The sequence below is a fragment of the Periophthalmus magnuspinnatus genome, chromosome 16 (assembly GCF_009829125.3).
Source record: "Periophthalmus magnuspinnatus isolate fPerMag1 chromosome 16, fPerMag1.2.pri, whole genome shotgun sequence".
Taxonomy (NCBI): domain Eukaryota; kingdom Metazoa; phylum Chordata; class Actinopteri; order Gobiiformes; family Gobiidae; genus Periophthalmus; species Periophthalmus magnuspinnatus.
Window position 1 is genome coordinate 2,877,598 of NC_047141.1, and position 26,389 is coordinate 2,903,986.

General features: G+C 44.1%; 4 protein-coding genes across 4 annotated transcripts; 3 read left to right on the forward strand and 1 right to left on the reverse strand.

Moving 5' to 3' along the window:
* Positions 1 to 595: 595 nt before the first annotated feature.
* Positions 596 to 4,920, reverse strand: rrp15 (ribosomal RNA processing 15 homolog). Its single transcript, XM_055228029.1, has 6 exons — positions 4,873 to 4,920; positions 3,924 to 4,103; positions 2,858 to 3,069; positions 2,236 to 2,333; positions 1,837 to 2,023; positions 596 to 1,283 (listed from the first exon to the last, which is right to left on the reverse strand). Exons 1-6 carry the CDS (start codon positions 4,907 to 4,909, stop codon positions 1,116 to 1,118), a joined length of 882 nt encoding a protein of 293 aa, XP_055084004.1. The 5' UTR covers positions 4,910 to 4,920; the 3' UTR covers positions 596 to 1,115.
* A 960-nt stretch (positions 4,921 to 5,880) lies between these two features.
* LOC117383545 (uncharacterized) lies at positions 5,881 to 9,084 on the forward strand. The gene is made up of 2 exons (XM_033980743.2): positions 5,881 to 5,947; positions 7,492 to 9,084. The coding sequence occupies exons 1-2, from the start codon at positions 5,932 to 5,934 to the stop codon at positions 8,823 to 8,825; spliced, it is 1,350 nt and encodes a 449-aa protein (XP_033836634.1). The 5' UTR covers positions 5,881 to 5,931; the 3' UTR covers positions 8,826 to 9,084.
* A 2,228-nt stretch (positions 9,085 to 11,312) lies between these two features.
* On the forward strand, positions 11,313 to 15,409 carry LOC129456925 (uncharacterized). Its single transcript, XM_055227981.1, has 2 exons — positions 11,313 to 11,375; positions 12,679 to 15,409. Exons 1-2 carry the CDS (start codon positions 11,360 to 11,362, stop codon positions 14,169 to 14,171), a joined length of 1,509 nt encoding a protein of 502 aa, XP_055083956.1. The 5' UTR covers positions 11,313 to 11,359; the 3' UTR covers positions 14,172 to 15,409.
* A 598-nt stretch (positions 15,410 to 16,007) lies between these two features.
* Positions 16,008 to 25,687, forward strand: LOC117383546 (alpha-N-acetylgalactosaminidase-like). The gene is made up of 9 exons (XM_033980744.2): positions 16,008 to 16,101; positions 18,000 to 18,177; positions 18,306 to 18,446; positions 19,829 to 20,040; positions 20,513 to 20,607; positions 22,042 to 22,203; positions 22,466 to 22,663; positions 24,281 to 24,421; positions 24,755 to 25,687. Exons 2-9 carry the CDS (start codon positions 18,002 to 18,004, stop codon positions 24,971 to 24,973), a joined length of 1,344 nt encoding a protein of 447 aa, XP_033836635.1. The 5' UTR covers positions 16,008 to 16,101; positions 18,000 to 18,001; the 3' UTR covers positions 24,974 to 25,687.
* The last annotated feature ends 702 nt before the right edge of the window (positions 25,688 to 26,389 follow it).

Sequence of the window (26,389 nt, forward strand, 5' to 3'; positions counted from 1 at the left end):
TCATAAAGCTTGAAACACATTCATTTTAGGTCTGTATCACAATTGCAATGTGATGTTTGAGGTGATAGTGGCAGAAATAATTAAATTTGCTGTTAAAAGTACTGCTTATGATCAATTGGGCCAGTTCAGCAGGAGGCTTGAGGGCCAAGAAAAACTGGTCCAAGGGCCGCATTTGGCCCCCGGGCCTTAGTTTGGACACCCCTGATCTAGGGTTACCTTTACCGAGTCAGTGTTCGACCCTGATTGGCTCACTCCCAATTGGTTGACAAATAAATGACTGGAGCAGCTCTGTACCTGTCTGCTCCTCCGCCCATATGTTTTACTTTATTCCAATCTGTTCTGTGTGTCATTCAGCACAAGCTCCTGAGCAGCCTGTTCTTCTGTGTAAACAATAGCCCAACCAACTAAAATTACTATAGTGGTTACATTAACTAGGTCTAAACCAGGACCAAACCAGAGACAAGCGGGTGTCGGACCCTCCACCAGAAAAGTTACATAGTGCACCTTTAATAGATGATTAACACGTCATTCCCAAGGCGAGCCACACAGAAACACACGAGCCACAAGTGCATTTATAAAACTTTATAAACAGAGTGTTCCATAAACAAATCAAAATCACGTTCTGACAAGAGTCTTTAAAGTGTAAATTCCAGAGTGAAGTCCACATTCACTGGACTGTTCCACAGGGAGAGAGCGGCCCACGTTGACCCGCCTGTTCCACGGGGGAAGAGTGGCCCATATTCACCTGTTACGCAGGGAGAGAGCGGCCCACATTGTCCGTGTCCTGGTTTTGAATTTGATGAGGTCATAATTTCAGAAGGAGGAAGCGGCGGGATCCACAGACTGAGATTCAGAAACTCCTTCACATTTTTAATATTCTGGGTTTTGTTTCATGTGGGCCAGCCCAGATATTTTACACCATGAATTAAAAGAGAAAAGGCACATTCTGCTGTTGCCCATCCTCCAGCCCAATGTTACACTGGAGTTATTCTAGTCCCACTCTCTCTTGTCTCTGTCCAGTTTTCTCGCCTCTTCTTGGGTCCCCGTCACCTGTTTCCTCACCTCCATCTCTCCCTCACTTCCCCCTGCTCCCCCTCTCCTCCATCTCTCTCTCCTCAGTCTGAGTCGCTCTCCTCTTCTTGGGCTCCTCTCTCCTCCGTTTCTCCCTCTCTGTCACTCTCTTTGTCCCAGTCTTTCATTGAAGCTCCCATCATGAAGTCGTCTCTGAGCACGCTCCAGGACGGCGCCTCCTCCTCCTCCTCCTGCTTCACAGTCACTGTAGCCTGAGAACAGACATAATATAACATCATTTTAATCAGGCAACACTGACACCACGTGGACAAAAGGGAGAATTACACCTCAGTGAATAAGCAGCACAAATATGGAGATTGTGATTATTATTTGTGACTGAACTACGAACTGAAACAAATCCAACAATCTAAACTAGATATTTTGTTTTTTTGCAGAGGACATTCCAAAACTTCTCGTTCATTGCCATAGATTTTTTAATCTTTTTTTTGCATTATCTTCTATTTTAAACCACAAAAAAAACAAACAAAAAACACAAACACAAAAATAGACAGACTAACCAAAACAAACAGCACATGTAGAAAAAAAAGTTTATATTCAAATCCTCAAAGTAGCCACCCTTTGTTTTGTTATAATAATAATATTAATATTTTTTTATAAAAAAAAAATAAATAAATAAATAATAATAATAATATTACTACTACACCATGTTCTGGTGGTTCATTATTGCTGTATGTTGATATTCACAATAAAAAACTACGTTTATATTGAACCTAATCTTTCCTCTGACTCTGCGCCTCCTCTCACCTCCGGCTCCTTCTTGATGCTTCTCCTCGGCCCCTCCTCTGTCCTCCTCAAAACGTCGATGAAGTCTTTCTTTGACACAGATGACAGGATCTTGGCCTTTTTCCGCTCAGACCCGCCCACTTCTTTCACCTTCTCATCCATCGTTTTCTGATGTTTCTTTACAGCGTTAAACAGCTGCACCACCCCTCTGCAACAGAAACTGGAATTAGACAAGACTACAGCACAGGAAGTCGAACCCACAACCTCCAGTGAGAGAGGAGACAGGATAATCTCTCTGTCACAGAAAGAACATGTACACCCCACTCAGAGAGGAGGTTGTGGGTTAGACTCCTCATGTCTCAGTATAAGGAGGTTGTGGGTTAAACTCCTCATGTCTCAGAAGGTTGTGGGGATTTTTACCTGGTGGCGATCCTCTGCAGAGCCTTCTCAGCCTCGCGGTCCTTCACGACGTCGGGTTTGACACGACTCATCATCTCCCACGATCGCTTCTTTTCCAGCTGTTTCAGACACAAAAAAAGATCCGTGTTTGGCACATTTGACACTTTTTAAAGTTTCTTTTGGAAACAAAATTCACCTGCAGCTGAGTAATTGTGAGACAGAAGAAAAAGATCTCTCCATGAAAACAAAAAGTTACACAGTGCACCCATAAACTGTATATATAAATGGACCTAGTTAACATGCTATGCCCAGCTAGCTAGCATGTTAGCGTATGAACATGGGTGCGAAGTGGTTCCTTTGAACTCTGGCTCCAATTCACTATCTATTGCAGAACTGTGTCCCCTCTCTTTGTAACTGCTGCTGTCAGACTCGCCATTTTGGTCTTAAATGTTCGTATTAAACCACTCTACATGGTTCTGGGTTTTATGTAGCTATTTTTCACACCTAAATCAAGACATAAACATTAATAACAAACCAATCTGGTCCTTTCTTTCCCCGAGGTAGCTCCTGCTAGCGTTAGCAACACAGATTCTGTTTCAGCACAGACTCTATCACCCAAACCCGAGTCAGAGAAACACTGCACCTGTTTCCTCTTCTCCAGCTGCTCCTTGCGGTCCTTCTCTTTCACCTTCTGCAGATCTTTGTTCTTCTGGAGGATGGTGCTCTGGTTCTGGGTGGTGGGTTTGCTCAGGATTTTGGCCATAGCTTCAGCCCAGCCAGCATTAGCATTAGCCTCTTCATCCTCCTCAGGGTCGCCGGCCTCGTCCTCAGCCTCCTCTCCATCGCTGCCTCCATCTGCAACAAAGTATTATGATGAGTTTTATACTGGAGGAGCCACTTGCCTATTTTTGTTTATTCGAAGATCAGTTTGTTAATTTTGTTTATGAGAAATTAGTTCATCAGTTTATTTCTGGACTCATTGGCATTTTTCATATAAATATTGTCTTATGTGTTGCTCGTTGTGTTAGCTACTGTTTACATTAGCACCTTTTCCGTCTGGGACACACGTGGACGGGACACACGTGGACGGGACACACGTGGACGGGACACACGTGGACGGGACACACGTGGACGGGACACACGTGGACGGGACACACGTGGACGGGACACACGTGGACGGGACACACGTGCACTGGTTTAACGTTTTTCTGCGTAAACCCCATTTCCAAGGCACCAAAGTGATGATTTGAGTTCTGTTTAGTTTTACATTTGCTCAGTGCGTTGACAAATAGTCACTACATAAACTGTATCTCTTTCTGCACATGGGACAGATGGGCCATATTCACTAAAATTAATCTTGATATTTAGTTGGTTACCCCAAAATTTTACTTACTGCACCTGAAGATTTAAGATACATGTATGATAACAGCTGTTGTCTTCACATTTCTGTAGTTGTTTATCCAACATTTCATCCACAGATTGACAGATTAAGGGTCATTTATTTTTATTTTATTACTATTTACTTGGAGAGTCATCTCGACTAAATATACTGATTCATCGTTAAAGCTGCATAATGTGAATTTTTGGGCTCACCTACCGCCTTTTCTCTATGGAGACATTTTAGCTTTGCCTAGAATGTTCCACAATATAGTATTAATGTCTCTGCATTTATTCACATTTTGAATGACTTAAATATTGATAGGTCTTACCATCAGAGGCGTCTCCCTCCTCCGAGCCGCCGTCTCCCTCCTCCGAGCCGCCGTCTCCCTCCTCCGAGCCGCCGTCTCCCTCCTCCGAGCCGCCGTCTCCCTCCTCCGAGCCGCCGTCTCCCTCCTCCGAGCCGCCGTCTCCTTCCTCTTCAAACTCCTCATCGCTGTGGAGCTCTGTGTCTATAACAAACATGAGAATCACTTCAAACCAGCTCCACTGCCACAAAATCAACACAACATAAGAACCACAACAACTCATCAGATTCTGAGGATTCTATTATTACAACAATGTCATATAGCACATTTACATTTGTCTTTGATTAAGTCACTTTTCTGGTCGTGGGTTCATCACTTGCTTGTCTCTATGAAGATATTATTGTTTTGACTGGAATGTTAAACAGTATGGCATTAAAGCAGCAGACAGCACCAGGCCAAGGCACATGTCAGACCTTCACAGAAAGAATCACAGAAAACAAGAAAAAACACACGAGACGAGTTTAGTTTTTGTTAAGAAAATAAGTGATGAGATTGTAAAGTTATTGTGACACATTTCTTCCACAGTCACAGCCCAGTCCAGGCTGCTTCAGGCTCCACGGACACAACAGGGAATCTACATTTGGATTCGACCTGTTTAGATGGGGCTCTATTTCAGGGACAAACTACAGCGTTACAGTAACAACCACGTACGAGAATTAAAATTACATGAACGGGGCACTTTGAAATACAACACATGAAAACAGCCAATTATTTGAGTGAAAACATGGACAGAAAGAAACAAACCCAGACTGAAATAACGCTAATAAACATGCTAACTTTCTAACAAACACACGTTTACGTCCATCTGGCGTCAAGCACTGACTGGTCACGGGTGACGCCAGCTCCTCGCGGCCTGTCAAATGTGTGTGTCTTCTTTGTAAAAAAGAATAAACAAATAAATGACAAAACTCACCTGAGCCCCGCACGTGTGTTTCCACAACAGCTGCCATCGCGGACCAACTACGAACCCGCTCCGTGCAGGAACACAGGCCAGGACAAAGGTTCCGGGCCCGTCTGAATCTGTGACGAACCTCATTTTTGGAACATTTTACATTTTCCTTAACTACTGAATAGAAATTTTGAGGAAAAAACAAAAAAACAAAAAACAAGTATAGCTTTGCAACACATACAAAATAAAAACAACAATATTATGTATTAAGCACATTTCTTTTTGTTTATAAGACATTAAAACCTTGAAAATGAATATGATATATATATCTATCATATGAATATGATATATATATATATATAATATGAATATGATATATATATATATATATATATATATATATATGTATATATATATATATATATATATATATATATATATATATATATATATATATATATATATATATATGTGTGTGTGTGTATATCATATGAATATGATATATATATATATCTTCCATCAACATATGATGGAAGATATATATATAATTATGTAGCAAAAAAAGTTTAATATTTTTCATATTTTATATTCAAATCCTCAGAGTCTTTGTTTTGTGGAGCTCAAACTCTCATCCTTCTCTCAATGAGCTTCATGATGAAATGGTTTTCACAGCTGAGTCTCAGTGTCAAAAGTGCAAAGCAGGGATCAAATCAAAGGATGAAGGTTATTTAAAAAAAAATCTGAAATCTAAAACAGGTTTGGAGTTGTTTTCAGCTTATTTTTGTTTACTACATTCTCATTGTCACTCATAGTTCTGCTGCTTCAGTGAGAATCTACAAAGTAAATAATCCTGGAAATAAAGAAACAAATGAAAAAGTGTCCAAACGTTTGGCTGGTTGTGTAAATAAACATTATTATGTATATATTCGCCACAGTTAAAGTGTGCTGGGCTGTAAAATAATCATGTCAGACTGGTTTTACCACCTCCACGTGACTCGTTTCAAAGTCCCCTTCAGTTTCAGTTCTTTCACACTTTTCTCTGTAGCAATATGAGCTTCACACAACCTCAGACAGCAGGCGAGGATGGACAGACTGTTAGGTAACACGCTGACACTAATTCATGATTTTTAATTACATTTATTTATTTTTAAAAGCAGCAATATGTCACATTTAGTGTCAGGAAGTAGCTGAGTAAATGTACTGAACATACTTATTCTGAATACTTTAATGGACGTAGCTAACCTGTTAGCCGCCATGTTCCAAACAGAAAGTGACCATGGGCGCACTTCTACCTCCATCAACTGGCTCCAATTCACTTTCTATGCAAAAACTGTGTCCCCTCTCTGTAACTGCTGCAGTCAGACTCGTCATTTTGGTCTTAAAATGTTGCTAGCATTAGCAACAGGTTTGATTGACAGCATTGCTAAGTGGAAGAAGGAACCTTCAACACCCCTGCTCCGGATTGGCTCTTTAGTTGCTATGATACTCATCGCAATGCAGTTGTCTATCGCTATATCACAATTCACCTTTCGTAGTCTCGCTGTTTTGTAGATTTTTTGTGTGCAATTTTACACACTTTTTTACAGTGTATGAACGTGCGTTGTGTTCTGTGTCCTGATTGGCTGTCGGACTGTAGACCATTGTCCATCAGTCTCCTCCGTGCCGTGTCTCCTGTACAGTACAGAATGTGTTCAGACAAATTTACATAAATGTTGGATCGCAGTGTGACTCTGAAGTGCTGTATGTTTACAAGTTTTCTCCCTGACAAAACCCACAATGTCGATGAAACGTTCTGCACCGACAAAGACGCCTACGAAGGTTTGAACTTTGAGAGATTTTAAACAAGAGAGAAATGTGAGAAAATGTTAATGCCTGTGTGAGAAAAGTGTATAAAGTGTGTGGTGAGGGGTTTTACAGTCTTAAAAAATATAGAATAATTGTAAAACTTAGAGCTGACCACTTTGTGGATTTCGCCTATTGCAGATTATTTTTAGAAAGCAACCCCCGCGATAAACCAGGGACCACTGTAAATAAATATGGAACTTGGCTCCAAATTGGCCCCTATAACTGCCTTGATGAGCTTCATTTGGAGCTGAAGCTGTGGTGACGACACAAAGAACAAACATGAAGCTGCTTTTAAATCCTGTGTCATATTTTTACTCAATAATTTAAATGCAACTCAGAATAAACGTTTTCACAACACAGTCCTCTGACCGGACCATGTACCAGAATATGTTACAAAATACATTTAACTCATCACTGGTCACTTTTTTCAACTACCTGCTTGTCTAAACTTGTTTATCTCCATGGAGACAAGCAGGTGCTGCCATCAGACCAAGTTACCGGTCAGATCTGCGGTCAGAATGTGTTTTTCAAGGTATTTTTGAACTATAAAAACCTGTATTTGAATAAGTGACAGTTAGAGTTAGGTTAAATGCCATACTGTGCAACATTTTAGGTCAAATAATGTACCATTTTCCTTCTGTTCTTTAACTGTGCGGTGCAATATTGGAATTTCCCCACTGTGGGACTAATAAAGGCAGATCTTATCTTAAATAATAGACAAGAAGGTGGCAAACCTTCCACTGCAAGTTACACGGTGCTCCTTTAGATGTTTGTTTATAATTCTATGTCCTTCTGCAGAGCTTTTCCTTGGTGTGCCGATGAAGGTAATGGTGGCGAGCTACACGTTGAACTTGGCGGCAGACACGGCGGTCAAGATGGTGGACGATCAGTGGGTTCCTAAGGCTCACGGACTGTGCAGGGTGATTGGACTGGACGGGCTAACCACATTTCTTGGCTGTTTTGGACTTTTCTTAGCGTACCTGATCTGCACTTTTGGACTGACTGCTGGCGTTCGTACTTCACCCACACCCTCTCCCGGGACGTACTATTCTGTCAAGATGTCCGACACTATTTTGACGGGTTTTTGTGTATTTGCTGTAGGCGCCGCAGCCGGGACCTGTGCGTTCTTTCTTTTCCATATGTTGGTAACTCTGGGACATGAGGGTTTAATTTTAAGCGGCTTCTTCCTCGCAGCCATTTTACTCATGGAATACAATCACCAACGCTACAACGCACGCGTTAGCTCGCCACGGATGCTAGTTTTGTTTAGCCTTACTTTCACGACCATGCTCTTCGCTGTCCAAACTAGCTACAACTTTAGCAACGTCTCCACAATCTGCATCCTTCCTTCAGTCATTCTCCTCGGGTTTTCACTGGACAAAACCGCCTTCAAAAAACCAAGAGGCTCCATTATTTTAAGTATGATCTTAATCGTTCCTTTTACTGGCGTCGTGCTTGGCTTTGGCATTGACGAATATTACATCAAATATCCTTTAGCTAGCGAAACGGCTAACACATTGAATTCAGTTGTTTACAAAACGGTCTTGCTAACAGGCCTTGTCGGGACGGTCGCCGGTGCTTTGATAGCTTACTTTTGGATTGAACAGGAGGCTAACGGATTATCATTATGGATCTGTTGCCCAGCGGCGGCCATTTTGTACAATTTAGACATTGATTCAAAACATTTAAGCCTCCATAGCCTTTTGAATAACTCCCTTGGACCAGGAGGTGAACTTGGACTTATTACAAGTTTTGCAGCCCTTTCTGGTTTGTCTTTTGGACTCGTGCTCAAATACGCTCATATTATGTTACCGTTAGAACATATTTTTGTTATGCTTATCATCTTAGGCCTTTTATTTCACTACTGTTTAGTTCCATCTATGAACCTGTACATCCTGGCAGCTATGGCCTTATGCATAGGTGTACTTAGCACCATGGATCTAAACAACAGACTGGTTCCATTACAAGAAGCGGCCTGGGACTTTGCGATTTTGGCTAAGACGATGATGGGCGCGACCATTTTGGGACTGGCTGGACTCCTGACCTTGGCGCTGGGTGCTCCCGGGTTTTGGGGGATGCTCCTGGCATTCGTAGTGGTCATGTGGAAGGCATGCGTGGTCTCTAGGGAATAATGAAGTAATATTTTGTGTGGATAATTAAGACGACGGGCTTTTGATTTCTTTACAAATGTTGAAGTTTGAAGATTGAAGTTTGCAGCTTTGAGCCAAGTGCAAAAATGTGTGTTTCCAAATCAGGTTTGACCGGTCCAAGCTCCAAACCTCGACGTGACAGACGGCAGATTAGACTTTATCAGCAGCAAGAAGTGAGTCAGACGTTTCGAGGATCTTCTTGGACAAATGTGTAAATGTAGGTTCATCACTCCACACTTGCTTTTACTACACTGGAGCGATTCTGTGTGAAAAGTATAAAGTATACTAATATTTATTATACTTTTATATGTTTTATGCATCAATAATAAAACAGTATGTGTATGTACAGTATATGTGTTTGTTTTTTTGTTTAATGTATTTATTTATTTGACTGGGACAATGCATCTTAATGAACAGACATGATTCAGTATATGTGTGTATACTATGTGTATGTACTCTATATGTGTGTGTACAGTTTGTGTATGGGCACTTTGTAGCACTTGTACAATTGAAACCATTAACTTTAAAAATCCAGACTGATCTTTGTGTATTTTATACAGATTGATATGAGTCTGCTCCCTCGTCCTCGGGCGCGTCTCGAGCGCGGTGAAATGTGATCGTCCAATCAGATCCGTTTATTTTAGTGTCACGTGTGAAATGAAGGAGCTCATTGGTTACAAATAAAAATCAAATTTCTCTCTCCTCAGATGAACAGAGTTGAGTCTTCACTCACTGATTCTGCAAAAATCCTCCATGTTTTTCAGCCCTGTGGGATTTTTTTTTTCAGCCCTGTGGGATTTTTTTTTTCTTTTATTTTTCCTAATACATGCCTGTTCCTGATTGGCTAATTCACCTGTCAATCACATCCATGTGAAGTCAGGGAGATTCACTGGTGACTCACCAGACTCACATCTTCATAAAGTGTTGAAGTGTTGTGGATCCAGATGAACCCTGCGTCGCACTGCACAACATAAACAGACTAAAGTCATATTAAATTACAGGTGCTTAAAAACACCTTTAAAACCTGTGAGTGGCGCCGCAGATCCACTCTGACTTGACCTTGTCACCTTGTCTTCTCCGTGGAAACAAACAGGTGGCAAACCCTCCACTATAAAAGTTCCGTAGTTGAGCTTTAAGTGTATGCAGTTGTAACCACTATAGTATATTTATTGGTTGGGCTATTGTTTACACAGAAGAACAGGCTGCTCAGGAGCTTGTGCTGAATGACACACAGAACAGATTGGAATAAAGTAAAACATATTTGGCAAAAGTCAAAACATAAAGTGGCATACAATTTAATCGAATTACATTGAACAAAATTAACCATTTTAAAACAACAACAAAAAGAAGGGCAGTTCTTTGTCAAATATTTTGACTGTGTGAGAGTTCAGTTCATTCCTTTTTTTTTCTTTTTTTTTTTTTAAAGTTGTGTGACTTTGTAAGAGTTCAGTTTATTCCTTTTTTAGAATTCAGTTCAGTTCAACTATCGCAAGTTCAGTTTGTAATCACGCAAATCCATAATCCACAGATCGCGGAGCAAAAACAAAATAGATTAGTCCTACCAGCGCCATCAGCAGAGAAACCTCTGTTCAGTCCCATGAAAAAAACCTGACCTGAAAACAAGGTCAAAACAGGATCTCAGTTCAGTCACCGGTACCTTTCAACATTATATTCATAATAAAATTACAGTACAACAAAAATTAAAATATTTACGCTACACATTACAGCCACAATACCACCAGCAGTGAGCGATTAGATTAAAATATATATCGATTACATGGACAAAATGTATCAAAACGGGATAACAGTGCTGCCGAACTTAAGGTAACACACTAAAGTAACTTAGCACATGATGTTTCATTCATAACTTTAGTTCATAATTGACACAATTCAAAACAAACACAAAAATACTCGCATTATTAGCGGGGCTTCAACACGCGGATACGAGGAAATAAACCGCGAGTTAGTATACGCCAAACTCGGCACTAGCTTTGAATTTAGTGGATTTTAGTGATACATAGGATCGATTAAAAAAAAGAAAAAAAAAAAAAGGTTTAAAGCTGAGTAGTTTTCATCCAGTCCAAACGCCAGATGCACAGACACAGTGAGAGCGGAGTGGGAGGGGCGGAGGAGCAGGTGGGAGGGGCGGAGGAGCAGGTGGGAGGGGCAGAGGAGCAGGTGGGAGGGGCAGAGGAACAGGTGGGAGGGGCAGAGGAACAGGTGGGAGGGGCGGAGGAGCAGACAGGTGGGCGGGGCGGAGGAGCAGACAGGTACAGAGCTGCTCCAGTCATTTATTTGTCAACCAATTGGGAGTGAGCCAATCAGGGTCGAACACTGACTCGGTAAAGGTAACCCTAGATGGAAGGAGTTACACAGTGCCTCTCTTGGGTGGATCTGACGGTTGACCTGTTGTTGTGGGCGTGGCCTGTTTGAAGCGCATATCCCAGTGTCTCTGTCAGACTCTGAATCATACAAAACCGGCACTTTAACCAGAGGAGCTGCTTCTGCTGCAGAACATGCCACAAAAGATAAGTACGTCTATCTACTACTACCACTACTATTACTACTACTACTACTACTACTACTACTGGTGTATTTAAGGGTGTGTATTTAAGATGAAACTGGTTCTAAACCTGGACTAAAAAAGGACTAAACCTGAATCAGAACAGGACTAAACATGAGTCTACATCAGGACCACATCCTTAAGAACAGGACAGGACAGAAAGGGCGTAAAGAAAACTAAAACAAGAACAAGACTCCAACCTGCACCACAGAGAACCAAGGGTCTATTACACCATCGTACACCACCTTATAACAGCACTTGTGTCTGGGTTGGTTTTACACTGTCTTCGTTGTTGATTCTTGCTGTGGGTCAGTGTCTTCACGTGTTCAGTACAAACAGATTCAGATCTGAGGTGTGGAGGAGGCGCTGCAGGTTAAACCAGACATACTGGTTTGGTCACTCAGTCACAGGACGCCCCACACGCAAGAAAGGACACACACTCATGCACAGGAGTCTGGGTTCACACATGGAGCACGCCAGAAATGCAGATGTGGGTTCTTGTCAGATTTGGATGATAAACTGTTGTAAAAGCCTTTGTGAAGATGAGGCCAGTTTATTTGTATAACACAGAGTCGTTCAAAGTGCTTTACACAATAAGAAACACATTGACATCACAATACAACACATTTTAATCTTGAAAGTGAATTATTTGAGGTTCAACTTCACAGTCTCGCTGTTTCGTGCATTTTTTTGTGCAATTTTACATGCTTTTTTTTTTTTTTTACAGTGTATGAATGTACATTGTGTTCTGTGTCCTGATTGGCTAAGAGACTGTAGACCGTTGTCAATCAGTCTCCTCCGTACCGTGTTTCCTGTACACGGCGCAGTGGTCCCCCTTGTACTGAAAAAATCCGCAAAACAGCGAGACTGCGAAAGGTGAACCGCGATATAGCGAGCGACTACTGTACTTCATAACATCAGAGGCAGTATCCGTGACAGTATTTTAGTTTCACTGCGATTCGGGCTCAAGCCTCGGGGCCTAAACCCAGAAAGAAGCAGAGTGGAGCCGAGCGAGCCCAAGATAAAGATTACGCCGCTATTTTTGGGAGGAAAAATTATCTGGGAAAAAAAATCATCTCAAAAGCATTCAGGGATGGAGGGGTATCTTACACTGCAGTACTACAGACTGGCCACTAGTGCAAACTTTTGTCAGGTCTAAACTAGTAGCACCGTCTCTAGATATTTGAACAGCTCCGTGGCAGAGTTGTAAAGCAAATCCTGATCACAGCTCCGAACCAATTCCTGTTCATGATCTCTCATTTTCTCTTGCAGCGTACAACAGCCCCTTTTTGGAGGCCGCAGTGGGATTTGCATTGGGAGCAGTAGGGGGCAGTATTCTCGGCGCGACTGAAGACCCGGTCCACCGCTCCCTCTACGCCATGACTGCCCCCCAGAAAATGAAGCCTCTGATAGACGAAGCTCGCACCGTGGGTCCCCTGGGGCTCGGGAGTCTGATCGGAGCTACGGCGCTAACAACCGCCATGACATCGGTGGTCGCCGGGGTCATCCTCTCCGCCGCTGTTGCTTCAGTTTTCGTTGTTACGAGAAGTTGCAGCGGAGCGAGCCAAACGAACACTGCTGTGTTATGGGTAACCGCTGGACTCGCCGGGGTTTATGGGACTACGTCAAGCGGAGGGACTCTTGGAATTGCCATAGAGTTGATTGTGAAAAATTACGGCATGATGGGTCTACTTTGGGGGCTGAGCTTGTTTACTATAATAAAAATACCTTTCCATTTTATATTTAAAACGATGTTTCAGGCGGAAATGTGCTGCGGCCTGAACACGGTTTGGGAAAAAGAAAGGGAACGAATTGAAAAATCAGATTCTGAACAACGACAACGAGTGGCCGTGCAAATAGAGCAACAAATCTTGAGTCTGGAAAATGGAGACGAAACAGGAAGTCCAGAAAAACGCGAGCAGTGGGCGAGTGAGAAACGCCAGAGGGAAGAGCTAGAGAGGAAGAAGATGGCAACAGAAGAAGCTGAAATAGAGCAGCGTTCATTACAAGACTGGATCAACACCATAGTGATGAAACATATTGACTTTCTGGCGTTTTCCGGTATTCCAATGACTTTTGTAGCCATTATAACTTCCGTAATCGGCGTGTACGGATACGGTGGACATCAGATCGTCATACCGCTCCTGTTAGGGCTCGTGGCCATCATCGCATACTCTCTACTCAAAACCAGTGAGTTCAAATTCTGGATGCTGATTGGCTGCATGGGCATGATCGCTACGACTGTGGTGGCTTTGCTAACGATCCACGCGGAGCAGATGGTTGTTGGCGACGCCTTGAAGCTGCACAAAATTGGACAAAGTAAAAAAAAAACTGAAGTGGAAACACAAATGGACTTCCAGGCTTCCTTAGAGGCGTTGAATGCTGCGTATTTCGTGGCTAAAGTCTGTCAGCTTGGGTTGGGAGCTACAGTTGGGGGTCCACTGGTTCGACAAGGCGCAGGGGAGGCCAGGGTTATCGTTGGAGCGGCCATTTTGGGAGGGGTGCTGCTGCTCGTTGTAGAGGTGCTGGAGCCGGTGCTGGGGGAGGGGGGGAAGGCGGGGGCGATGCTGGGGGCTGTAGGGGCCACAGGGGCAGCTCTCGGGGCGGCCACGGCTCTGGCAGGTCGGTGGTCATCCTGGTTTGGGACGATAGCGACGTTAGCCGGGCTGGTGCTAGGAGCACTAGCTGTGGGAGAGTGGCATATAGTGAACATCGGGCTGCAGCTGCCAGTGGCCTATGTGTTTGCAATGACCAACCCATTTTAAAGTAGTTTCTATAGGTTTGGCAAATAAGCTCTAGAGTCATAATAACAACATTAAATTTGTAGTGAGGATGACCTGATTATTCTCAATTGCAGATTCACAAGCAAAGACCACGCCACAACTGGTATAAAGTAAAGATATTTATGATGATATGAACACATGTGGAGGGGGGTCTCAGGGCGGGGCTCTGGGTCTCAGGACAGGTCTTGGCTGAAAGATGAACAAGAAACACAGGGTATAAATAGGGCTTGTGGGCAATGGAGGAGCAGGAGGAGGTGGAGGAACAGGAGGGGGAGTCTTGGTCCTGCTCCTGGATCTCAGTCAGTCGTATTAACTCCATTTATTCATTCAGCTGTGTTGTTTAAAAATGTATTAGGCTCTGAAGTTAGCATTAGCGCCTCTGACCCGACCCACCCGCAGCTCTGCCCTCTGACCTAACCCTGACCTCTGACCTGTGACACACCTGCAGCTCTTTGACCTCTGATCTGACCCCTGACCCAATCACGGCTCTTTTACCTCTGATCTGACCCCTGACCCACCCACGGATCTCTGACCTCTGACCTGGAGGATGTTTCAGTGTGACTCTGTAAAAGCCTCACAAACTTTAGTGATCACTGCTTTGTCTTTCTTTGTCAGTTCTTAACTGTTGTGCACATTAAAGCTGCATTGTGTCATTTTTCTGTTGGAGGGTCCATCACCTGTTTCCATGGAAAGTTACTGTTTAGTTTGGAATGTCCCGTAGTTTGGCATTAAATGTATTTATCTCAATGGAGATAAGCAGATTTGTATGTATTTATTTTTGTTGCTATAAATAAGGGTGTAATGTAGACATTAAATGGCATACCGTGGAACATTTCAGGAAAAGAATAACATCTCCATGGAGACAAGGATGTGGCAGATTAACAACAAAAAGTTACATAGAGCATCTTTAAATGTATCATAAAAGTGTCTCTAACATCAAAACTGTGGTGTTTAAGGTGTGAACAAACTGTAACACAGAGTCTCATAAATAAACATGTGTTTTTTCATTCTTGGTGTTTTCTGCAGAGATCCTGCAGGGCGTAGGGTCATGTGACAGAAGAACTGACTCGTTAAAAATAACCCTGACCATCAGCGGTCAGATGTCTGGACTCGGCGTCTCTTTATGTTACTACTTTGTATATTTTAGATACAAACAGCTGGGCACTGGTGTATCCAGATCACCTCTAAAACAGTATTATTAATAAAAAACAGCACAACAGAAAATGTTTATATTTTTTCTATTTCATCTTCAAGTCCTCGGAGTCTCGTCCCTTTGTCCTTTTCCTTTGAGGAGCTCAAACTCTTGTCTTTCTCTCAGACTCTGAAACGGTTTTCACTTCAGCCTCAGGGTCAAGAAGCAACACAGTGCAAACAGGGTCAAAGGGTCAAGGATGTTTTTATTATTCATATTTAAAAAAATCTAAATCAGGTTTGGAATTATTTTGAGTTGATTTGTGCTTACTACAGTCACTTGTGTCACTCATAGTTCTGATGCTTCAGTGAGAACCTACAGAGTAAATAATCCTGGAAATAAAGAAACAGAAATGAGAATGTGTCCAGATTTCTGACTGCTCAAACATGTGCCTGGGCCTAAAGGAATATACAACTTTAAACGCTCTTCATAAAGTCAGTTGTTTGTCCACGTCTCACCTGAGGCACTTTAAGGATCATCTTTAAAAAGAGGGATTACTCCACCTGCACCACATGTCCTGCAGGTGGCGCTCCTCTCTGCACGTGTATGGAGCTCCACCTGCACCACATGACCTGAGTCACATGACCTGAGTCACATGATCAGCCCAAACCAGGAAGTGCCAGACCTGCTGCTGAACCAGGAAGACCAGGTAAGTCATGTGTTTGTGCAGTGGACAGAAGAGTGGACAGAAGAGCTGACTCTGCAGACGACAGGAAACAGGTGAGAGAGTTCAAATCAAAATACAACAAATACAATCACATGTGTGTTCACCAGAGCAGTGCACTTTTCAGACGAGCAGTGTACTATGACTACAGTACTACATTATATTAAAGTAACAGTACTTTTACCTGAGTAAAATACAGTGCATTGTAACTGGACTTGGTTTAGTCCTGGTTCAGTCCTGGTTTAGACCTGGTTTAGTCCTTGTTTAGTCCTGGTTTAGTTCTCGCTTAGTACTTGTTTAGTCCTTGTTTAGACCTGGTTTAGACCTGGATTAGTTGTGATTTAGTTTCGGTTCAGTCCTGCTTTAGTCCTGGTTTATTTCTGTAAACCAGAAATAAACCAGTCTAGTCCTTGTCTAGTCCTGGTTTAGTTCTGGTTTAGTCCTGGTTTAGTCCTTGTTTAGTCCTGGTTTAGTCCTGGTTTAGTCCTGGTTCAGTCCTGGTTCAGTCCTGGTTCAGTCCTGGTTCAGTCCTGGTTTAGTCCTGGTTTAGTCCTGGTTTAGTCCTGGTTTAGTTCTGGTTTAGTCCCTGTTTAGTCTCTGTTTAGTCCTGGTTTAGTCCCGGTTCAGTCCTGGTTCATGGGGTTGTTATCTCTACAGTCCTGCATGTTCCTGGCTGTTATTATGAGTTGCCTGTAGGTGGCGTCTTTTCCTCTCTGCTGTTGTTGCGGTGTCTCAGGGCAGTGTTCATGGGCCTGTTTGTCTCTGTTCCTTTTCATATTTTTGTTGAAATTCACCAAACATGAATAACACTGAATAATAACTGTGAGCTAAAGTGTTTGAATCTCACTCAGACCAGTCCATTCTGTTGTTGTGTTGTTGGGCAAGACGTTTGACCTTGGCCTTTTGTCTGACTGTGGTGTGACTGAAGTCATTAAAGTCCCATAATGCACTGCTCTCTGATGTGTTCTAATGTTTCCTCATCACAAACAGACCTGGAGGTGTATTTTGTTTCATTCACACATGTTTAAAACACAAAGCTGTGAACTATTAACTTGAAAACTACCACTTCATGACATCACAAGGTGGAACAGAGCATTTTGATCTTTGAAGATGTAGATAGACTAATAATAAAGTGTTACTCAAATGTGTGAATGAAACAAAACACAACTCCAGGTCTTTTTTTTTTTTTAGGAGGTTAAAGGTTTAATCTGCACAGGTGAGCAGTGTGTCTTTTTGTCTTTTTCTTTTTCTCCTCCTCCACCGTACAGTACAGTACGTACAGTCCTCAAAGTGTGTTTATCCACAGGTGAAAGAAAAGACCTCCGTGAACAGGAGAGTGTGTGTTTGTGTGCGTTCTTTGTTGTCATGGAGATAAGTTCTTTGATCAGCTGATGGACTCTGATGCTGTTTGGGGTGAATGATACTTGGTTGTCTCTCGCTATATCACACTTCACCTTTCACGGCCTTGATTTTTTTTTTTCCAGTGCAGTTTTACACGCTTTTTCACAGTATGTGAACGAGCACTGTGTTCTGCGTGCTGATTGGCTAAGAGACCTCCGTGCTGTGTCTCCTGTACAAATTTACATAAATGTTGGATCACAGTGTGACTCTGAAGTGCTGTATGTTTGCAAGTTTTCTCCCCGACAAAACCCACAATGTCGATGAAACGTTCTGCACTGATGAAGGCGCCTACGAAGGTTTGAAGAGAGAGAAATGTGAGAAAAGTGTATAAAGTGTGTGGTGAGGGGTTTTAGAGCCGCAAAACATATAGAATAATTGTTAAAAAAAAAAAGCTGAATACTTCACGGATTTCACCTATTGCAGGTTATTTTTAGAACCCCTGCGATAAACAAGGGACCACTGTAAACTAAACTAAATCTAGGGCCACTGGGGGGCGCTCTACAAAGCCACGAACATGTGTGAAAATGAACTAAAACTCTGCACTCTTCCACAGACATGATTGGGTCGACAGTGCCTGTGTCCCTCCTCTTCCTCCTCTCTCTCCTCTTCCTCCTTCCTCGGGTCCAGTCCAATGATAACGGTTTGGCGCGCACTCCTCCGATGGGCTGGATGGCATGGGAGCGATTTAGATGTGACACAGACTGTAAAGACGACCCCCAGAACTGCATCAGGTGAACACGGCTCCACCCACACTGAACACAGCTCCACCCACACTGAACACGGCTCCACCCACACTGTACATGACCATGACGATGTGACCGTGGCGCCGCTCTGACTGCCCTTCCCCTGGTGTCCACAGTGAGGCACTGTTCCGGGACATGGCAGACCGGCTGGCTGAGGATGGCTGGAGGGAGCTGGGGTATGAGTACGTGATCATCGACGACTGCTGGATGTCCAAAGCCCGGGACCCTGAGGGCCGACTGCAGCCGGACCCAGACAGGTACTGGCCTCCCTCTACGAACACTGTCTGAACTAAAGCTGCACTATGTCACTTTCCTGGTGGAGGGTCAGTCACCTGCTTGCCTCCACAGAGATGTTTTTGCTTTGCTTGGAATGTGCCACAGAATGGCATTATCCATCTCCATAGAGACGAGCAGGTGACAGTAGGACACCTACAATACAAACACCCACTGACAAATAAATACAAGATGCAAGCTTAATGCCACAATGTGGAACACAACATATCCATGGAGACAAACCAGCAAACGATCCTGCACCAGAAAGTTCCATACGGCACCTTTAATAAAACACACTGTATAAATGTCAAACTTTTTTTCAAAATTTTAGCTGTAGATTTGGTTCATAGAAAAGGCTTTATATTACAGTGATCTCTCGCTATATCGCAGTTCACTTTTCGCGATCTTGCTGTTTTGCAGTTTTTCCAGTGCATTTCTACATGCCTTTTTACAGCATCTGATGGTGCATTGTGTTGTGTGTCCTGATTGGCTGTTGGACTGTAGACCATTGTCCATCAGTCACTGTTTATATAAATGGACATAGCTAACCTGTTAGCCGCCATGTTCCAAACAGGAACTGATCATGGGCGCACTTTGGCTCCATCAACTCTGGCTCCAATTCACTTCCTGAGTGAAAAACCATGTCCTCTCTCTCTGTATCTGCTGCTGTCAGACTCATCATTTTGGTCTTAAATGTTTGTATTAACCCGCTCTACATGATCCTGGGGTTTTTATTTCACTATTGTGTCTGTAAAACAAGATATGAACATTAATAACAGACAAATCAGGCGCCTTCTTTCCCTGATGTCACTCCTGCTAGCGTTAGCAACAGGTTTGACTGACAGTGTTGCTAAGCGCTCGCTCCCTGCTAAACCAGCCGTACCTTCAACAGCCTCGCTCCAGATTGGCTCTTTGGTTGCTATGATACTCGCAGTCGGAATACTGAATATGGAACTCGGCTCCAAATTGGCCGCTATAACTGCTATCCTCAATGAGCTTCATTTGGAGATGAAGCTGTGGTGACATCACACTCACTCAGTCACTTCTTTACACAGTCTATGGTTCCTCTTTTGGGCCAGTCTTTGTTTAGAGCAGCATACACAGGATTCAGTATTTTTTAACCTGATTTTGTCCCAGTTTAGACCTGACTTGGTCCTAAAGAAGTGGACTGAGTAAGAGTGACCTCAGCACAGCGTTCAGCTCCAAATGAAGCTCAACGAGGCTAGCGGTTATAGTGGCTAATCTGGAGCAAAGTTATATATTACCATCAGTATCATAGCAACCAAAGCGCCTCAGGTGTCTTCTAAGAGGTATCTACAGTGAAGACCTTGAGCCCCATGGTCCTAAAGCCTAACCTCTTGTGCAGGTTTCCATCGGGGATCCGTCGTCTGGCTGACTACGTCCACAGCCGCGGCCTGAAGCTGGGCATTTACGCAGACATGGGCCGGTACACGTGTATGGGCTTCCCCGGGACCACACTGGACAGGATCAGAACCGACGCTCAGACCTTCGCAGACTGGGGCGTGGACTACCTCAAGTTCGACGGTTGCAACTCAAACGCTCTGGAGCAGCTGCTGGGTACCACAGTTTATATAGACGACTTTAGCATTAGCACCACAGTGTCAAAGGCATAGACTGTTTATATAAATGCACATAGCTAACCTGCTAGCTTAGACTGTTTATATAAATGGACAAAGCTAACCTGCTAGCATAGACTGTTTATATAAATGGACAAAGCTAACCTGCTAGCATAGACTGTTTATATAAATGGACAAATCTAACCTGCTAGCATAGACTGTTTATATAAATGGACCTGCTAACCTGCTAGCCGCCACTATTGTATTTCAATATTGTGTCTGTAAATCAAAATATGAACATTAATAACAGACCAATCAGGCGCCTTCTTTCCGTGATGTCGCTCCTGCTAGTGTTAGCAACAGGTTTGATTGACAGTGTTGCTAAGCGCCTGATCAGGATTGGCTCTTTGGTTGCTCTGATACAGATTCTAATGACCACACACCCACATTCTGACCATGCCTCGTGTGTCCAGGTTACCCTCTGATGTCCAAGGCCCTGAACGCCACAGGACGTCCCATGGTGTTCTCCTGCAGCTGGCCCGTGTACGTGGGCTCGCTGCCTCCGGAGGTCAGTCTGAGGCACTGCATGGCTAAAGCTCTGGACATGTGTGCTTTCCCTGCACACAGGGACCCCACACTACACTGACAGGGACCTCACACTGACAGGGACCCCACACTACACTGACAGGAACCTCACACTACACTGACAGGGACCCCACACTACACTGACAGGAACCTCACACTACACTGACAGGGACCCCACACTACACTGACAGGGACCCCACACTACACTGACAGGGACCCCACACTACACTGACAGGAACCTCACACTGACAGGGACCCCACACTACACTGACAGGGACCCCACACTACACTGACAGGAACCTCACACTACACTGACAGGGACCCCACACTACACTGACAGGAACCTCACACTACACTGACAGGGACCCCACACTACACTGACAGGGACCCCACACTACACTGACAGGGACCTCACACTACACTGACAGGGACCCCACACTATACTGACAGGAACCTCACACTACACTGACAGGAACCTCACACTACACTGACAGGGACCCCACACTACACTGACAGGGACCCCACACTACACTGACAGGGACCCCACACTACACTGACAGGGACCTCACACTACACTGACAGGGACCTCACACTACACTGACAGGGACCTCACACTGACAGGGACCCCACACTACACTGACAGGGACCCCACACTACACTGACAGGGACCTCACACTACTCTGACAGGGAGCTCACACTGACAGGGACCCCACACTACACTGACAGGGACCCCACACTACACTGACAGGGACCCCACACTACACTGACAGGGACCTCACACTACACTGACAGGGACCTCACACTACACTGACAGGGACCTCACACTGACCGGGACCCCACACTACACTGACAGGGACCCCACACTACACTGACAGGGACCTCACACTACTCTGACAGGGAGCTCACACTGACAGGGACCCCACACTACACTGACAGGGACCTCACACTGACAGGGACCCCACACTACACTGACAGGGACCTCACACTGACAGGGACCCCACACTACACTGACAGGGACCTCACACTGACAGGGACCCCACACTACACTGACAGGGACCTCACACTGACAGGGACCCCACACTACACTGACAGGGACCTCACACTGACAGGGACCTCACACTACACTGACAGGGACCTCACACTGACAGGGACCCCACACTACACTGACAGGGACCTCACACTGACAGGGACCCCACACTACACTGACAGGGACCTCACACTGACAGGGACCCCACACTACACTGACAGGGACCTCACACTGACAGGGACCTCACACTACACTGACAGGGACCTCACACTGACAGGGACCCCACACTACACTGACAGGGACCTCACACTGACAGGGACCTCACACTACACTGACAGGTTCTTGTGCAGATGTGTCTGTAGCGCCCCCTCTGCTTGTATGTTGGCTCAGGTGAACTACACTCTTCTGGGGGAGATCTGTCACCTGTGGAGGAACTACTACGACATACAGGACTCATGGGACAGTCTGCAGTTCATCCTGGACTGGTTCTTTACCCATCAGGACTTCATCCAGCCCGCAGCCGGCCCGGGACGCTGGAATGACCCCGATATGGTGAGGCTACTTTAGTTCAGTATAGTTTTTATTATAAATACAATCATTTTATTTAAAACAGCACAATAAGACCCCATGACATACAGGGACATCTGACACACAGGGAGGGCATCTGACACACAGGGAGGGCATCTGACACACTGGGAGGGCATCTGACGCACAGGGTTAATGTTTTTATTTGTAGAGTTGTGGTACTTTTAAACCTTTGTGATTTGGATTCAGTTGTGATTGATGTTGGTGTCCTGATGTACGCCCCCTTCAGCTCATTATCGGTAACTTCGGCCTGAGCCTGGACCAGTCCCGGGCCCAGATGGCGCTGTGGTCCATCATGGCTGCTCCTCTCATCATGTCCACAGACCTGAGGCAGCTGGATAACGCCGCTCGAGCCGTCCTCCAGAACAAGGTCGCCATCAACATCAACCAGGACCCTCTGGGCGTACAGGGACGGCGCCTCCTCCAGGTCAGGACGGGCACTGCAGGATTAGGAAAGAGGGATGTTAAAGTTGAGATTGAGGATATTGTTTCTATATGAAAACTGCCCAAAATATGTGATTAAAAATAGAGAAAAGAATGTGGGCGTGTGTCACATAAAGAGTTAATATAACAGTGACAATTCTGCACGTTTGTGGTTAAACTCGGACTGAGCATGAACATTTGCAAATTTGGAGTTTGTTCCATATTTGGAATTCTGACAGTATCATAGCAACCAAAGAGCCAATCAGGAGAGAGACTGTTGAAGGTAACGCCCCTTCCCACTCGCACCTCTGGTTTAGCAGGAAACGAGCGCTTAGCAACACTGTCAATCAAACCTGTTGCTAACTCTTTGTCTCTCTGTGTGTCTCTCTCTCTGTGTCTCTCTCTTTGTCTCTCCTGTCTCTCTCTCTTTAACTCTCTCTCTCTGTCTTTGTTTCTCTTTCTCTCTGTCCCTCTTTCTTTCTTTCTCTCTGTCTCTCTCTGTCTCTCTCTCCTCTCTCTCTTTGTCTCTCTCTCTCTCTGTCACTCTCTCTCCTTCTCTCTCTGTCTCTCTCTCTCCTTGTCTCTCTCTTTATCTCTGTCTCTCTCTTTGTCTCTCTCTCCTTCTCTATCTCTGTCTCTCTCTCCTCTCTCTATCTCTGTCTCTCTCTCCTTGTCTCTCTCTTTGTCTCTCTGTCTCTCTCGTTAACTCTCTCTCTCCTTCTCTCTCTCTCTGACTCACTCTCTGTCTCTCTCTCTCTGTGTCTCTCTCTCTGTCTCTTTCTCTTTAACTCTGTCTCTCTCTGTCTCACTCTTTCTGTCTCACTCTCTTTAACTCTGTCTCTCTCTCTCTCTTTGTCTCTCTCTCCTTCTCTCTCCTCTCTCTGTCTCTCTTTTTCTGTCTCTCTCTTTCTCTGTCTCTCTCTTTGTCTCTCTCTGTCTATCTCTCTCTTTAACTCTCTCTCTTTAATTCTCTTTCTGTCTCTGTGTGTGTGTCTCGCTCTCTTTAACTCTCTCTCTCTCTTTGTTTCTCTCTTTATCTCTCGCTGTCTCTCTCTCCTTCTCTCTATGTGTCTCTCTCTGTCTCTCTCTCTCTCTCTCTCTCTCTCTAGCAGGAGCGACCTCGGGGAAAGAAGGCGTCTGATTTGTCTGTTATTAATGTTCATATCTTGATTTACAGACACAATAGTGAAATAAAAAAACAGGATCATGTAGAGCGGGTTAATATGAACATTTAAGACCAAAATGAGTCTGACAGCAGCAGGGACAGAGAGAGTGGACATAGTTTCTCAATGTAGTCCACTGACCAGGAAGTGCACCCATGATCACTTCCTGTTTGTGACGCACCGCATATAAACAGTCTGTGGTCCGCTCCAACCACAGCTGCTCATTTGTATCACATGTTAAATGCAGAAGACTTGACTCCAAAACGTGTCCTTCGGAACAAAATATATAAATTATTTTCCCAGTGATAAATGCGATTTTGTTTCTTCGATTGTTGATCAGACTCCGCACGTTGCTTTATTCTGAATGTGAATTGAGTCTTTTCCACAGGTGTGAGTTCTAAACGATGCACACGTCTGCCCATAAGTGTTTAACTAGTTCTATTTTTAAACTTTCTCAGGAGAAGAGTAAAATCGAGGTGTACTGGCGCCCCCTGGTGGACTCGTGCAGCGCTGTGGTGTTCCTGAGCAGGAGGTCGGACATGCCGTACATCTATCACACGTCTCTAAGCAAACTCGGCTTCGACAAAGGCTCCTACCAGGTCTGAAATGATCCAAATGATTCTAGTGAAGGTGTGTGAGTTTAAAAACACAGTGGAGCACTTCCTGTATTGCCACATGATGACATCACAAGGTGGAACAGAGTGTTTTCAGTTTGAGAGAACGATTAAAGAGTCCACTCCATCCCTGAGGTGCAGTGCAATGCACAGTGCAGGTTTTTTTGTGTTTTTCAATGTTATAAAAACTTCCAAGATAAAAAAATAAAAATAAATAATTGAACTGTAGTCTGTCTTTGGGCTAAAAAGTTCCGCAGTGGGGCTTTACTTCAGTCTGGCCTGTGTAAAAAGATGAAAACGTTGTGTGTTGTGTCTCAGGTCTATGACGTGTTCGGCGGCTCCAGACTGAAGCCTCTCAACTCCACAGAGCCGATCCGCGTCTCCATTAACCCGTCTGGAGTGGTCATGTGGTACATCGCTCCGGCCAATAGGAACCCAGGACCCTGGGACCGGGACTGGGTCCAGAACCAGGTCCAGAAACAGGTACAGAACCGGATCCAGAACTGGGACAGGTCTGGACTTCACACCCTGTTATGAAGAAACATCTGAATTTAACTTTAAGTTTCAATCAAATAGTAAAAGGCTGTGTGCAGTGCAATGTGAACCAGCAGAGGGCGCTACAGAGACACTACAGTCAGACCAGCCAGGTCTGATCTGTCCTGGTTGAGTCCTGGTTTGGTCCCATTCTAGTCCCAGTTTAGCCCTGGTCTAGTCCAGAATTAGTTCTAAATTTGATCCCAGTTTAGTCCCCAAAGAAAGACTAAACCGGGACTAAACCGGGACTAAACCGGGACTAAACCGGGACTAAACCAGGACTAAACTGGGATTAAACCGGGACTAAACCGGGACTAAACCGGGACTAAACCGGGACTAAACCGGGACTAAACCAGGACTAAACATGGACTCGGCCTGGGCTCAGCCTGGGCTCAGCCTGGACTATTCCTGGACTAGACCAGGACTAGACCTGGATTATGCCAAGACTCACACTCGTCTCTGTTGTGAGTCCAGTCCCCACACAAAGGGAAATGTTTTATTATTTCATTTTATCAGTAAAACTCATGTCTGTTCAAGATTTCTTTTTTACTTTTATAGGCTGCTATTTTTGATTTTGAAATAAAAATCCAGGAACATGTTTTAAATGTTTAAATGTTTAAATATTTTTAATGTAAAGGTAAATGAGTTCATGGAGCAGTTGTGATGATTCAGCTGTGGCTGCTTTTAAATGTTTTTAAATAAAATAAACTTAGACTTGTCGAGTCTTTAATATTCTGGAAATACGAGGGAGTATAAGGGTCACTTAAATAAAAAAACAAAACATACGAGAATAAAGTCGTAGCATTTAGACAAAAAGTCGTAATATTACGAGAATAAAGTTGTATTTTTATGAGCATAGGCTGCTGTGTGTGAATGAGTGACCAGTGCGTTGTGCGTTATGAAGAATTTGGAGCATTTTGTCCAGATAAACTTTCAACTGGGGTTTACGCATGATGAAATACTGTGTCTTTTAGCCCAGCATCACCACACTATCATCAGTATAAGTACTTTGAAGGGACACTGCAAGTATTTGAGTTTAGTCAGAGGAACCAGACAGATTTGGAAGAAAATGCTTTATCTGAACCAAATGCTCCCAATTCTTCATAACACACTGGTCACTCATTCACGCACAGCAGCCTATATTCTCATAAAAATGCAACTTTATTTTCATAATATTACGACTTTATTCTCATAAAATTCTGCTGTTATCCACCCTCATTTGAAAAAACCTTCACTAGACCCTGAAAATCTGGCAAATTATCGGCCCATCTCCAATCTACCTTTTTTGTGTAAAGTTATTGAAAAAGTTGTCGCTGCCCAACTCCACAGTTATCTCCTTGCTCACAATTTGTATGAGAAGTTTCAGTCTGGTTTCCGGTCAGCACACAGTACAGAGACAGCCCTGGTCCGAGTCATGAA

What these genes read in the sequence shown, in the direction of transcription:
- rrp15 (XM_055228029.1), bottom strand. Translation starts at nt 4,909, where the DNA reads ATGGCAGCTGTTGTGGAAACACACGTGCGGGGCTCAG. An exon ending in AGCTGGAGAAGAGGAAACAG is followed by an intron (nt 2,334 to 2,857) that starts GTGCAGTGTTTC and finishes TGTCTGAAACAG; the next exon opens with CTGGAAAAGAAGCGATCGTG. An exon ending in CTGCAGAGGATCGCCACCAG is followed by an intron (nt 2,024 to 2,235) that starts GTAAAAATCCCC and finishes TTTCTGTTGCAG; the next exon opens with AGGGGTGGTGCAGCTGTTTA.
- LOC117383546 (XM_033980744.2), top strand. Translation starts at nt 18,002, where the DNA reads ATGATTGGGTCGACAGTGCCTGTGTCCCTCCTCTTCCTCCTCTCTCTC. An exon ending in GCTGGAATGACCCCGATATG is followed by an intron (nt 22,204 to 22,465) that starts GTGAGGCTACTT and finishes CGCCCCCTTCAG; the next exon opens with CTCATTATCGGTAACTTCGG. An exon ending in TCGACAAAGGCTCCTACCAG is followed by an intron (nt 24,422 to 24,754) that starts GTCTGAAATGAT and finishes GTTGTGTCTCAG; the next exon opens with GTCTATGACGTGTTCGGCGG.